General features: G+C 33.4%; 1 protein-coding gene across 5 annotated transcripts in view; it reads right to left on the reverse strand.

Moving 5' to 3' along the window:
- DPP10 (dipeptidyl peptidase like 10) overlaps positions 1-16,096 on the reverse strand; it is a gene marked incomplete at both ends in the record, with an annotated part of 1,271,390 nt that overhangs the window by 397,711 nt on the left and 857,583 nt on the right. For 4 of the 5 annotated variants that reach the window (XM_084246025.1, XM_084246024.1, XM_084246023.1 and 1 more), the window contains one exon: positions 10,570-10,665. The exons of the other annotated variant lie outside the window; for it this stretch is intronic. In XM_084246025.1, the coding sequence (XP_084102151.1) occupies positions 10,570-10,665 (96 nt within the window). The remainder of the gene's footprint in view (positions 1-10,569; positions 10,666-16,096) is intronic. 5 annotated transcript variants of the gene reach the window in all.

The following is a 16,096-nucleotide window of genomic DNA, read 5'->3' on the forward strand; positions in this document are numbered from 1 at the left end:
GAAAACTCTACTATTGCTTTACTGTCTGGGTAGTTGTTTGAGAGTGTGCTATTAAATGTAGATATAAAGAAATGTTGATTTCCAGCAATTGTATGAAAAATTGCCATCATATGAAAGCAGTTTTTCATTATCATATAATTTCCTATAACAATGTCAAATTTCTACCCCCAAAAGTACTTTAAAGTATTTCAAGTTAGAAGGAGAAAGCGCTATTGCACCATCACACCCCCCCCACAAATGTATAACATTCTGCCCTTCAGTAAAACACCTCATTGCATTAAAATATATATAAAAAAACTAAATTGCCCAGACTTTAATCTAGTGATAATACATTGAGAATGTTTCTCATCCTCCTTGACCAAATTCAGTTCAAATTAATGACTTAATTTAAATACTGCCCAAAAGAAGATAATTAAGAGTAACAGGGATTGCTATTTCGAGTATTTGAAAATTAATGAATTGGGAAAAGGCGATGGATATGTTACAATAAGATAAATTAATGAAAGAATGAAAAAATAGTGAACATTATATTATGTAAGCTTTGCATATTAGCAGAAGTATTCAATTACACCTTTCATCCAAAAACAAGGCTGTGCGTCACAATTTCCATTCTATGTTCCTTGAAGCTCTGAAAATTTCACAAAGGTGGCAGGGATTACAAGAAAGAAAGGAGGGAAATATGGTACACTTTAAATCTCTTGTCCCTAATTTATTCTTTATGCAGAGGGTGTAGCCTTTCTCTCCTTTCTCTCCTCTTCTCGGCCCTCCTCTCTCCTTTCCAGCCCTGACATATCCTTTCCCTCCTTCCATGTATTAATCTGTTAGCACAAAATTTCACAACAAGAAGAGATGGAGGGGCCTCCCTGGTGGCACAAGGGTTAAGCACCGCACTATGGAGCAATCTGCAGACTCTGCAGAACCAGTTCGATCCCTGGCCAGGGAAGTGACCCACATGACTCAGCAGGCCTCTCCTGACTCACCCACTGCTCCCCTCAGAGGTGTATTTCAGTCAGTCTACCCATTCTGTTCCCCACTCTGTCTCTGGTGAATCCTCTCACCCGTCCCCCACCCCCGCATCTCTGGACTGTACTTCAGCTCTTGTATGCATAAATAAATCTTAAAAAAAAAAAAAAAGAAGAAGAGGTGGAAAGGCTGTAATGAATTGTAAGGCATTCTAGGTAATCTCCAATAATTAAGTCAGACCTTAATTTACTGGGTAGACTAAGAAAATTTATGGCAAATTCATTGATAACTTCTGACTACATGATATTCATGTGATTAAGTCTCTTTCCCAAATTTATACACCAGACAGAGGAATAGCTATGGCACAATTTCTTTAATTTTTAAGTTATTTTCAAATAAAAAAATTTGAATTCCAGTCCAAAACCTAGAATGATAACTAGTTTTTCTATTTGAACTTCTATGAAATATCAGCTTGTTTGCATAACTATTAAAGCTAGTGTTACCCGATATTTAATAGAATGTTGACTTCCCCATAACTTCAAAACAAAGAAATATCAATAATATACTTTGCAAAAAATATGGAAGTTCATCAGTTTATTATTAGTACATGTAATTCATTTATTGAAGAAAAAGGCTCATTTGATGCTATACCTCATTGAAATTTCAGTGATTTATAGATCCTAAAGTCCTTTACAATTATGAGATATTTTGATGAAGAATTTTAAAAATTAGTCAAGATAAATAAATGGAATTGAGAACTTAAAAAGGAAAAATATCATGTTATTAATATTAAATATCGCCTAATTACTAGTACATCTGCATTCTCTCTCAAAATTATACTAAATTATAAATGAAAAAAGAGAGCTGTGCTTAGCAGATACTATATCATACTTATCTGAATAGCACATTCAACTGAAAACTAGAACTGTCAGCCTCTAAGAAACTGTGAAGTGTTTTCATCACCTATCATGTTCCTGGAGTTGAATGAAAATCAAAATAGTTAGATTAATAGGCTATACTGCAAAAAAAAGAGGTTAAAACACAAACACACATACACATACACAAAACAAAAAGAATCTATATTCCACCATCCTTATCTGTTACAATTCAAGTGATTGTAGCAATCAGAAATCAGACAACCATCTGCCTGCAGCCTCAGGCTATGCTCAAGTATCCCACATGCTGTGTTTTGCTTTCTAATTCTGCACACCCCTTTTCCCCAGCCACACACAAACACACACACACAGTTTCATTCCTATAATACCCATGAAAAATACCAACTTCTGGAAAGTACTTAAGTATAAAGGATGGCCTGGAGAAGATAGTGATGCAGCCCATGTATTGTAAAATATACGTAGTTCCTATAAGAAAAGCTATAGGCTTAAGGAAAAGCAAGAAAAATTGTCCTAAAAGGAAATTCTTGGAAATGTTACATGATTTTTCATTAGTGCTATTTAGAGTGTCAGAGAGGCAAGAATTGAAGATATGGGAAAAGTTCAATGTCAGTTCTCATAAGGCTTCATGAGCTGGAATCGGCTTAGACACTGGTAAGTAATCCGGGAACAAGGCAACCCATTTCCCTAATTCCATGGATCCTGGAATATACTGCTAAGAAAAAATAAATGCTAAGTCTAGATGGATAGTCTTTCCTCCAAAAATAAAGAGCAAAACAACACTTATGAATGAAAACTCAAAGAACAGAATCAACGGGAATGAAAGTGGAGGTAATCTGACATTGAATTAAGCATAGAAGATCAGATTTTTTTTTCTAAAAATTAAACAATATTTAAAAAAGTATTTAGTAACTTGAAGTAAATATGACAATATGCTTTACATATTGCTATGGTTATCATAGCATAAAACTATGGGAATAAAAGGCTGTAAAGAATGCCAAAAATAAGTATAAAATTAATATATTCAAGGAACCAAAATTTCAGCATCATCACTGGAAGTATGAATGAGTAGAATTTATGCTTAAACAAAAGAAATAAGTAATGTAGAAATTAAGTTTCAGAAGCCATTAGAAAAAAATGAGGGACAAGCTGACAGATTTAAAAAAAAAAAGACAAAGAGTCATCTTAAGCATTCAAGGTCACCACTTTGAGAAAGAAAGCAAATAATTGTATTACTGAAGTGCCACCTCTCAGCCAAATCCCAGGTACTAATCTCTATTTGTGTTCTCTTTCTTTTAAATTGACCTTCTAGATGATGTGAATTAGTAAATCTATACTCTGAAATTTTCATTAGGGAAGTTCAGAAAAATCCAGTAATATATTAATACTAATTTTTAAAAACAACTTATCACTAGTTTATTTTAAACATCCCTCTGTGCCTTTAAGACCTTGACTATAGTATTCACTTCCTTTAACTCAAAATGTGGCTTGGAATGATGACTATGAATGGCAGCAGTTATTGGATAAAGATCCAACTTAACTCAAATAAATTTACTGCAAACCTAAATGGTGTTAGGCATTGAACTGGGTGATAGAGGGCCAAAAATAAACTATATGGTCCCACTCTGAAATGCCTTACAGTAAATGGAGGAAGAGCTCTCTAAATTGCCTTCCACTTTTAGCATTATAGGATCAATTTTCCTACACTGTATTAAGAAGTTTGAAAAATCAAGGAGAAATAAATTCATTTAATATATAAAAAAAAAGCTTTGAAAATGAAAAAAAAATTATGTATATGGATAGTCAATAAGCACTCAGGAAGACATGGTGTTCTAGGATTAATTCATACATTTTCTTTTTGATTACTTGGACCATCCCCAGCTGATGTGTACAGACTCTTCCAACTCTTTCCAACTAGAATGGTTCTAAGGAGTAGATTTACAGCATACCTTGAAACTTCCTTTATTATGGGTTAAAATAATTCTAATTTAAATTATCCATGTTTGCATTTTTTTCATTGATGTCATATCTGAAGTTAAATAGTCCTGGACTTTAGCAAAATCCATTGCCCTATTGGCATTCAGTAATCCTGAAGAACCTACTAGATTCTAGAACAGTCTGTCTAGTTACAAAGATATGTTAGGTTCAAGTACAATTCCATGGCACAAATTAATATTTCAAGGATCACAGCAGAAACACATAATTCTATTCAACAAAACTTGTTTCAGAAATTATAGAACAATAATGGTCTTCCTTTATACATGTAATTTGATACAGGAGTTTGTCTGTCTATATCACACCACATTCTATGGCTATCTTTAGCTAGTTACATGATTCTGTAGGTCATAGTATTTCACTTCTTTTGTTAAGCTTTAAATAACTGAAGAACTTTCTATTAATTACAAAAATAAGAAATAATATCCTCTACTATTTATATTTAATCTTAATCTATGAGGAAACATTTTAAAGTTTAGATATATAATTGTCTCTGTTTTCAAAATAAAAAAAGGGTCAGTGACAACAAGATACCAATTCATTTGCTGAGGAACTACATACTAAAAGTTACTACTGACACTAGAAAAACAGAGACCTGCAACATCTCTACTCTTAGGAATATGAGCCATGGCTGAGCATAAATATAGTCCAGAGAGACTGACTTTTTGTTTAAAACAAGATGTGTGGGAAAGAAATGGCTAAATTTAGAGCAGACATGCTATTTCATAAGGAAAAGCAGCAATCTGCTTTAGGAGTGGAAAGGAAAATTGCTATGAGGACACAGACCCAAAACCGTGCAATAAAATATGTATGTACTTTTCATGCTCTGAACACTGCTCCATGCTCCATCAAGTCTTAGAGTAAAAAGTGGCAGTATGGCAAAATAAACAGGCATGGAAATAAAACACAACTTATCAGCTGTGTGAGCCTGGGCAAGCTACTAAGTTCTCTGAGCAAAGATTCCTGAGCTGTAAAGATCATAAAAATAATTCATACTTTTGTGAAGTTTCAATAGAGCTGTACACTGAAAGCAGTTAGCCCAGTAGCTGGCACATATTTAACACCCACTAAATAACTAGTTATTGCTGTTGCAATTACAACTCTGGTGTTTTCACAAAAGTAATACCCAGGAATATTGATTAATTTACCCAAGACCATATATTCTAGAGAAATGAAAATCAATTTTCATTCAATAAAAATAGACACAAAAATTTTAAGTAGCTTAAATATTAAGATAATATATATTCCTTATGATGCTTACAATGGCTTTAGAAGGGAGAAATAAGAATTGTCTTCTCAATCTTATGGATGAAGACATGAACACGTAAATAAGTCAAGGTACTTGACCATCATGTTGACCGTGAACAAGTTCTGATTTCCAGAGCCCTAACCCTTCCTGGGCAGACCTTACTTGAACATACTGAAAGGTTGTTTCTCCTTGATAGTTGGCAGAGCCTAAGTTGGCAACATATCTGAATGATTTGGAGCATCACAGTTACTTAATGATGATGTCAAGTTTGTGCAGTTCTTATGCTCCAGCTCACTTTCTAAAGAAGCAAAATCATTATTTATATATACATATATGTATACATATTTTGCATATAAAAGGATGTTGGTGAAGGAATATAAAGATATTAAAAGGTGGCCATACATATGCAGAATAAAAAATAAACAATTAGCAAGATTGGTAATGGCAGATGAACAAATGAACATTCACCCTCCTAGACATACAACTAATTAGTTGTATATTTTGTTTTAATTGCAAATTGACTATCACCAGAGACCAGATAGTTGCAAGCTACCTGCTTTCAGATGGTGTTTGCAAGCACATGGCAGTGTCAGACTAATGGCTTCAGTACACAGCCCAGTAATGAATGTTTGAGCTTATTAAAACCAGCCTAAGTATTGACAGCAAGAGGAGAGTATACCAGGGTGTTACCAACTATAAGTGCAAAATGAGATTGACTTTCAAATTATATTTCAGCAACTCCATATGGCCCATTACACCAAAGAGAAAAGAACTTTGTATCATGCATTGTTTCTTGTGTAAGAATGAGAAGCAGAGAAAGTTCTGTGAAAGGGGATACCATTTCATAGGAATTGTTTTTGATGAATGTGAATATTGGCTTCCTAAAAAAAAAAAGACTATTAAGCCACACCTGTATGTTGACTTGGAGATAAAATAACCTCTTAAAACTAAAGCTGGACTTAGAGATCACTTTTTACAATCTCATCAACAATATATATCTCATGAAGGTGTCCCTATCACGATCACTCATAGTTTTTTTTAATGATTTATTTATTTATGCATGCAAGAGCTGGGATGTAGGACAGAGGTGCAAGAAGGTAAGAGGGTTCACCAGAGACAGAGTGAGGAGCAGAACAGGCAATTGACTGAAACACACTGCGGAGGGAAGCAGTGGGCAAGACAGGAGAGGTCTGCTGTGCCCAAAGTTTTGATCATATCAGCAAGGATAGAGAACACATTTTTTCTACCACATTCTAAACAAAACTTGGAAAACTATATTAGCCAAACACAAGTTATCATAGTTGGGCAGATATCTATTCCCATTGACTTTCATTTCACTTAATTCTAAAGCCTGTAAGATAAAATACCTTAAGAATTAGCACAATTTCAGAAACTAGCTAAGATCAGCACAGCATTATCTCCTTAAACACAGCTTTTGAATACTAATTTCACTTCCTCAAGGCTTTAGATATCAGAAAAGATAATGTGAACAATGGGTGAAAATTTATACAGTCAGTTTCCTTGAGTGAAAGAAGTGATTGTGCATCTTTTAATATTCATATTTAGAAAAAATCTTTATATATTAAATGAGTTGAATGAATTAAAAAAGAGGATAAAAGAGATGGAAAATTATCTACCAGCCAGCCATATTTCTGTTGGCAAACCCAGTTTCTAGGCCAACAAAATCAAAAGCAAACATATTTGCATAGACTGCACCACAACTATGAAAATGTCATTTATTTTTACTGCAAACCTTTCAAATGCTCACAGATCCCACTCGGAAAATACAAACTCTATGCAGGGCACATAATTGGAACTCAGTAATGCTTGTTGATGAACTCTAAGCATAATTGTTTCATCCTACTCACTCAGACATTTTTCATTCTTTTAAAAACTAAAAATTCAATTTTCTATTTCAAATAGTATGTTGTAACAGGAAATTTCAGTTTTTTTCTAATCTAGAGTTTTGCTTATATTTTCCAACTAACTTTAAATACTACAAAGCAATCATTTCTAAAATGTAGAAATACATTTCTACATTTCTAAAATATAGAAATATTCTTCTTTTGGAAAACCTTTCCTTTCTCCTGTAATATTAACATTGAATTTTATGGGTAAATAATTTTCCTTTTGGTGTTTAATATAAATATTTTCATTTTAATACAAGCTAGAATGTTTAAAACATCTTAAAGAAAATTATTTAGATTCAAATTTCAAACCAAAGTCTGAAAATTTTCATTTAGTATATAAGGTTGTCATAATATGCTTTTAAAAATAAATATTTAGATTTTTCTTAAATTTCAAGCACTATCAATAAAAACTTCTTAAAGTTTATATAGCAAAGAAAACTTTTTAAAGTTTATATAGTAAAGAAAACATTTTTGGTAATTTGGAAAAAATATTTATGTGTTTTAATGGCATACTTCTTTAATTTTGGCAGGGAATGGAATGATCTACTTTTGATAGTGATACTTTGACATATATTACTCTAACAAAGGGTTAACCAATATAACAATTAATTATAATGCAACCTAATTTTCAATTCTCTGAGCTACAAATCAGAATTCATAACTTCAATAAAGCTCTATGTATTTATATTACTGGAAGAAAAAGAATATTATAAACCTCATTGAATAATCTGTCTTAACTTTTAGGGAAACAAAAGAATGAGACTGTTATTTTTAGAATTTGTCCCTCTTAATTGAGCCCTTGTTGCTCAAAGGAAGCTCTCATTCTTTCAGGGAGAGTACTAACTCCATGTCCCTCTCTTTACCTCTCTCAATATCAGTTTTATTTTCTGGATTTTTTTTTTTTTGCTTGAGACCCTCAATTAATAGTGGATCTTACTTTGATGGTCATTCATCATCAAACTTATATAAAGAGATGAGTGGTTTTAAAGAAGATAGATTCTCATTTTTCAAGGTAACATAACTAGGAAGAAGATGCTATAAAAATGGAGATTTCAAGGATATGAGCAGATTTGGGGAAGGCCATTGTTAAGCTAACCATGAACATGAGCACCCATCCAAGGCTGCAATGACATTCACACCTATATGATTTGAGAACAAGCATAATGAATGACATTGCTGCACTATAACCTACACGTCAGGGCTGTCTAGACTCCCTGCTTCTCCTTGACCAGTAATGCATTAAGTGTTCCCATGGCGACCTCCAAGAACTAAATGAAGATTCCAAATGAGCTTAGTTTATATTCTTTCATGCAACTTATATACTAAGAAAACCTGGTGAGACGTCCCAGGGAATAAAGAAAGCTCACATTTTACATTTAGATGTAATCTGTTATAATTAGGCCAAGGTTACACATTCTATTCATATATTTCTCTCTGAATTTCCTGGCTATGTAAGGAATATGTAAATAGGCCAAGTGCATAGTGATTGCCAAAGAGGCGACCTGGGTTGGATAAAAGGAATGAATGAACATAAATCTGTTACTCAAAAAGCAACCCGGTGCACACAACCTACCAACAGCGAGTCAATTCCTTCAGTATTTGTAAAGACTGCACACCTCTGACAGCTCAGATTCTGCTTATTCCTATTTAAAGACTTGTTTTTACATCAAATTTCTTTATAAGCAATATAGTCTTATATTTAACTTAGAATATAATAATAACACTGCAGTTTTAACCCAGGATATTGTTTCAAGATCAGATTTACTGATGATTGGTAAGGAAATTACCAGAAATAATTAGTATTATTAACTTTAATATATTTTCTTGGTATCATGTGAAGTTCTGGAGTTGAATGTGTGTCCTAGAAAATGAAAGGTGGCTTATTTTAGTAAGTAGTTCACTACTTAAATTATCTATTTGGTCCTTTGGTGCTCAAAGTGTCAGTAATACACAGGAGTAAATGCCTCTTTAAATAGTCTAGGTTAACCTGAGAAAGGACATAAGATTCATGAATTCTTCCATGCTTTCCAAAGTTGAAGATTTCACAAATTTTAATAACTGGGCCAAATTCATGGTGACAAAACATGAGAATATTATTTAATCTTTCAAAGATTATCACAGTTTTTCATAATTTTTTGTCATTCTTTCAATAAAACAAACTTGCTAACAAATAAAAGAGGACTAAAATTACAATAACAAATTAGGAGAATATTTGTGACAATGGACAATGTTTAGTAATGATATACTTTTTCATTAACCTTCTTTAGTCAGAGTACTCACAAGAAATAATCATAATGCAAAAACAAAAAAATAACAAGTTCCAAAATTATGAACAATTCAAAATGAAGATATTCAAATAAATTAATAAAATTGCTATCATATTTTCTCTCTGTAATACCAAAACTATTATACATACTCATCTTCCCATTGGTTCCAAGTGAAACTTGGGTTTACAGAAAAAAAAAAAACAAAAAAAAAACACTGAATTTCAATTAAAAGCATTCATTCATTTATTCACAAAACAAATTTTGAGTGCCTGTTGATCTCCAGGAACTACATCATTGCTTGGTAAACAAGTATGATTTGGCCTTGTCTTCTTGAATTAAGTTACATTCTTTTCAAAGCATTCATCCATTAATATTTAATATGCAGTTATGAATGTACTTAATTAGACTATTAGAGAAGAAAGAATTGACTGTGAGATGGTCTTAATCAAATTAAAAAAGCAAAGCTCTTTTTATTTATCATATAAATCTCTACTCTATGCTTGAAAACCAGTGAAGATGTTTTCTAAATAAAGTGTAAGACAAAGATTAATAACTGCAACCACAGTGATTATTATGGAAAAAATTGAATATTCAAGGCCTAAAATCTGACTTTCTTTTCCCCAACACATTTCTTATGATGTGATTACCCAACATGTGCCCCTTATTAGTTTCCATAAAGTTAAACCAAAAGTCCCAGAGCTGATCAGTGGTTATAGATTCAGTGATGTCTTAGTATAATGTAACCTCTTTTAAAAACTTTTTAAAAATAATGAAACCAGAAATAACCTAAGGAAAGTTGAAGCAGTTTCTTTGCCAGGGAAGGAAAAGACAAAATGCAATATGTTTCCATACCATTTATAAACATTTCAACTCTGCAGAGTTTTTGTAGTTTATAGCACTTAAACTGAAAAGTCACCAAAAAAAAAAAAAAAAAAAGAAGAGAAAACTAATGTGACTGCCAAATTTGAATCATTTATATACATTCCTAGGCTCCTAGGAAAAATTATCCAGGGAAATGCCAGAAAGCAGCATATGCTTAAAGTCACACAACCAATGACCAAGAGGGAACAGCAGATATAATCTAGTCAGACTAATGTTTAGTCCTAATGTTGTTGATGAACTGTATTAGCAATTGCTTTTCTCATATGAACCAAGGCATTAATTTCTGATTAAATGGTATATGTAATTTTTGAAGCATAATGCCAGTTAAAATATTAACTACAGATACCACTATTAATTTTAATTATTAAGAACTCAACATAAATATAATATATAAAAAGAAACAAACATACCATTGATCCATCGAGCTTCTGGGTCATGAAGCACAAAGTCTTTCCTGAAGAGATCTTCTAAAGACAATCTGGTTTCTGATGAATTTGAAAGTTCATCTAAAATAAAATAAATCTTAGATTAGACACATATTTCATGTTAATTTTTAAAACTAAAGAATGATAAATTTGGGGAAGTTGCTTTAAAAATGTGTTTAGAAGAAAATATGATGTCACCATGTTGACATGGTTCTTGACATTTGTAGTGTGTCTGTTTCATGACCTTTTCCAATACATTAAATTACCTTGATCTAGAACAAATATAATAGATCAATCCCTAGTTACATAATGACACATAATAAGAAAGTAATTAAGAATCCTTATTGTGCATTGTGCCCACAGGTCACATTTCACTGTTAAGCTATAGTCCAATCCATTACTGTCCAAGCCACTTTGGAATATTTTCTTTTATGATGAATTTACACTTTTGTTGTAAACACCAAAGATGAGAGAATTGAGGGTACTGAGTATATAAGATGAAGAAAACTTCCATCTTGGAAGGAATTCACCCAAGTAAATAGAATAAATACCAAGTTTCACCAAATACCCACTACCTAACAGACACAAAATAGATTTAAAAGTTACATGAAAAAATTCAAATAAAATGGCAGTATATTAATGAAAAGCAAACATTTATATTAGCCACAAACCTATATACATATGTTTTTCAGTGATTGTATTATAAATTAAGTACACTACTTTTTTCAATACCAAAATCTAAGATATTTACTAACAATACAGTTTAAGTACCAAAATAGGCCCAAAAGGCTGTTAACTGTAAAGAAAGTCTCTAACAATAGAGTTTATTAGATAATTAAAATGAGAATTTGAATCCAGAAAACAGTCTGACAGTTTGTACTTGGTGAGAGCTATTCCAATAAACACAAGTTTTAATTTTATCTATATAGGTAGGAGCAGTGTGAAGACATTAAGAGTGTAATTTTTAATTAAACAATTTATTTTAGGTAACATTGGTTTACAGCACTGTAATTGATGCACCCATATTCACTTATCAGTGGATTGATGTACCCATATCCAAAAATACTATATTAGTATATATATCATACACTGTCGAATCCATTGTATTCCTTCACTCACTTTCCCCATCTAGTAGCTTCAATTCTGCAGTCATATTTCTAACTTTTTATGGTTACTTCATCAGTTTCTTTGAATCAATCAAATATTGCACATATAAGTGAAATTATCCAGCATTTGTCTTTCTCCCATATCAAAAAGTATATATCTAGAAATAAACTTAATAAAAGACCTGAAAGACCTACTCATCAAAAGCGATAAGCATTACTAAAAGAAACTGAAAACACAAGGAAATGAAAATATTACATGCTTATGGGTTGGAAAAATTAACATTGTAAGGGCCTCCCCGGTGGCGCAGCGGTTGAGCGCTGGGTTGCGAAGCTGCGCGGGGCCTCTGCGGCGCCGGTTCGATCCCCGGCTGCTCCCCGGCCACCGGAGGAGGGTCCCACATGGCGCGCAGACCTCTCCTGCCGCCCGCTGCTCCCCTCAGCAGTGTACTTCGGTCCTTCTGCCTGCTCTGCTCCCCGCTCTGGCTCTGGTGAATTCTCTCACCCTCCCGCGCTTCTGACTGTGCCCGGTGCATGTATAAACAAAACAAACAAACAAACAAATAAATAAATAAAAACATGCCTCTATAAATAAAAAAATCTTTAAAAAAAAAAAAAAAAAATTAACATTGTAAGATGTCCATCTTATCCAAAGAAATTTATAGATTCAGTTCAATCCCTATCAAAATTCAAATGAACTTCTTCAGACACAGCAAACATTGTTGAAATTTATATAGCACTACAAGAGACCTCTTATGTCCAAAGCAATTATGAAAAAAAGAGAAGGGGAAGTGAGGTAACATATGCCCAAACTTCAAACCATATTGCAAGCCCATAGTAATAAAAACAGTATGGTACTGAAATAAGAGTAGACACAAAGATGAATACAATAGAATGAGTGACATGAAATAAGCCACACTGATATAGAGATTCAATCTATGACAAAGGGGTCAAGCTTATACATAGGCGAAAATAAATCCTCTTCAACACACGTTGTTGGGAAAACTAGACAGCCACATGCAGCAAAAAAGAAACTAGCTCACTCTCTTAAAAATATACACATATACAAAAAATAAAAACAAAAAAACCCAAAAAAAACAGTGGTCTCCCTGGTGGCACAAGAGGTTAAGACATAACCTATGAAGCTGTCTGTAGCCACTGCAGCACAAGTTCTATCCCCGGCGAGGGAGCTACCCATATGGTGCAGCAGACCTCTCCTGATTCATCCACTGCTCCCCTCAGCAGTGTATTTCAATTAATCTGCCTGTCCTGTTCCCCACTCTGTCTCTGGTGAATCCTCTCAAATCCCTGCCCCTGCATCTCTGGCCTGTACCCCAGTTCTTATATGCATAAACAAATAAATCTTAAACATATATACATATACACACATAAAAAAACCTCAAATGGATTAATTGATGACTTGGATATAAGGCCAGAATCCATTAAATACCTAGAAAAGTACACAAAAAAGGAAAACTACAGGCCAATCTCCCTAATGAACACTGATGCAAAAATCCTCAACAAAATTTTAGCTATCAGAATCCAACAATGTATCCATAAGATAATTCACCACGACCAAGTAGGATTCATTCCAGGGACACAAGGATGGTTTAACATCCGAAAATCAATCAACGTTATCCAACACATCAACAAAAAGAAATATAAAAACCATATGATAATATCAATAGATGCTGAGAAAGCTTTCGACAAAGTGCAACACCCATTCATGATAAAAGCCCTTGAAATTCTTGGGATACAAGGAACATACCTCAACATCATAAAGGCCATCTATGACAAGCCAACAGCCAGTATCATTCTCAATGGTGAAAAGCTGAAAGCAATTCCATTAAGATCTGGAACAAGACAAGGATGTCCACTCTCACCACTGCTTTTCAATATAATACTGGAAGTCCTAGCCAGAGCAATAAGACAAGAGAAAGACATCCAAGGAATCCAAATAGGAAAAGAAGAAGTCAAACTATCACTACTTGCAGATGATATGATAATATACATAGAGAACCCCAAAAACTCCACAGAAAAACTAATTCAACTCACCAATCAGTTCAGTAAAGTGGCAGGATACAAAATCAACACACAAAAGTCAGTAGCCTTCCTATACACAAACAATAAATCTGAAGAAGAAGAAATCAAAAAAAAACATCTCTTTTATTATTGAAACAAAAAAATCAAATATTTGGGAATAAATCTAACAAAAGAGGTAAAGGACCTATACAAAGAAAACTATAAAACACTGTTAAAAGAAATAGAAGAAGACACAAAGAAATGGAAAGACATCCCCTGCTCATAGATTGGAAGAATAAACATTATTAAAATGGCCATCCTACCAAAAGCAATATACAGATTCAATGCTATTCCAATCAAAATTTCAATGTCATTCTTCAAAGAAATAGACCAATTATTGATGAAATTCATATGGAATCACAAAAAAACCCGAATTGCCAAAGCTCTCCTGAAAAAGAAAGAAGGGAATGGAGGCATCATCTGTTCTTGGAACAAGAACAGACATACAGACCAATGGAATCGAATAGAAAATCCAGAAATAAACCCACAGATTTATGGTCAACTAATCTTTGACAAAGGAGCAAAGACTATGCATTGGAGCAAAGAAAGTTTGTTCAATAAATGGTGCTGGGAAAACTGGGTCACTACATGCAAAAGAATGAAGCTTGACCACCACCTCACACCATACACAAAAATCAACTCAAAATGGATTAAAGAACTAGACATAAGACCTGAAACCATAAAATATATAGAAGGAAATATAGGCGAAACACTACGTGATATGCACGTCAAAGACATCTTTACAGACACAGCACCCAAAGCAGTGATAGTGAAGGCAAAGATAAACAGCTGGGACTACATCAAATTAAAGAGCTTCTGCACAGCAAAAGAGACAATAACAAAAACAAAGAGAAACCCCACCAACTGGGAGAACATTTTTGCACCCAACACTAATGATAAAGGACTGATCACAAAAATCTGCAAAGAGCTGATGAGACTCAACAACAACAAAGAAAATAATCAGGTCAAAAAATGGGCAGAAGAGCTAAAAAGAAACTTCTCTGAAGAGGAAATGCAAATGGCCAACAAGCATATGAAAAAATGTTCAACATCACTTGTAATCAGGGAAATGCAAATCAAAACTACCATGTAAGATGGTAATCTTACACCAGTGAGAATGGCACATATTAAAAAAACTAGCAACAACAAATGTTGGCGAGGTTGTGGAGAAAAAGGAACTCTCCTGCACTGTTGGTGGGAATGCAAACTGGTCCAACCACTATGGAGAGCTGTGTGGAGATTTCTTGACCTACTAAACATAGAGCTTCCATATGATCCAGCAATTCCACTCCTAGGTATTTACCCAAAGGACACAGAAACATCAATTCCAAAGAGCACCTGCACCCCTATGTTTATAGCAGCACTGTTTACAATAGCTAAGCTTTGGAAACAACCCAAATGCCCAAAAATAGATGACTGGATCAAGAAGATGTGGTACATATATACCATGGAATATTACTCAGCATTCAAAAAAGATAAACACATGCAATTTGCAGCAACATGGATGGCACTGGAAGGGATCATGCTCAGTGAAATAAGCCAAAAAGAAAAAGAAAAATACTGGATGGTCTCACTCATAGCAGGAATCTAGAAAACTTAAATAAGGGACCAGGAAAATGAATAACTATAAGAAAGTGAAAATCAAAATCAACAAAAAACTATGAACCAGAGACACTCTATGGGAGGTGGGGGGCAGGGAGGGGAGGGATTAGGGTCAAAATAAGGGGGTTGCAATTGTATGGGGAATATAAAAATAAAATTTATTATTAAAAAAAATATATAGTTTTTGTTCTCTTGCCTGGTATAGGAGGGCAGGGTTCCCAGAAAATTTTGCTGTGTATTTACAAAGCTATAGACACTTTTGTGATGTTTTCTTTTCCATACAATACAATGGCATTGTTTATTTACTGTATAAAATAATCTCTGTGACCTTTCTGCTATAACCTTCACTCTGGCTGAAAATAAAATGTCAACAATATATACTAATCTCATTAGAATTTTTTAAAGATTCAGCACATACTCTATAGCAAGAGCTTTGTTTCTTCTAGCTGAAGATCTGAGACAAGGAATTAATTTCCTTTTAGCAATTCCCTTCTACATGAATCTGCCATATATTTCACTCACAAAATAATTGCTAAGAAACAACTGAAAATATTACTAGTAAAATAGTAACAATGTTTGATTCTAATTCTAACAATTTTGTAACATAATTTTGTTAACATAATTTTCGTAATATAAAAATGTGCCTTTATGTAGATTTGCAACACGATGCTCTTAGATAATTACACACACTTGATCATTTGCCTAAAATTATGATACATCTTAAT

This window comes from Talpa europaea (assembly GCF_964194135.1).
Source record: "Talpa europaea genome assembly, chromosome: 1".
Lineage (NCBI taxonomy): Eukaryota > Metazoa > Chordata > Mammalia > Eulipotyphla > Talpidae > Talpa > Talpa europaea.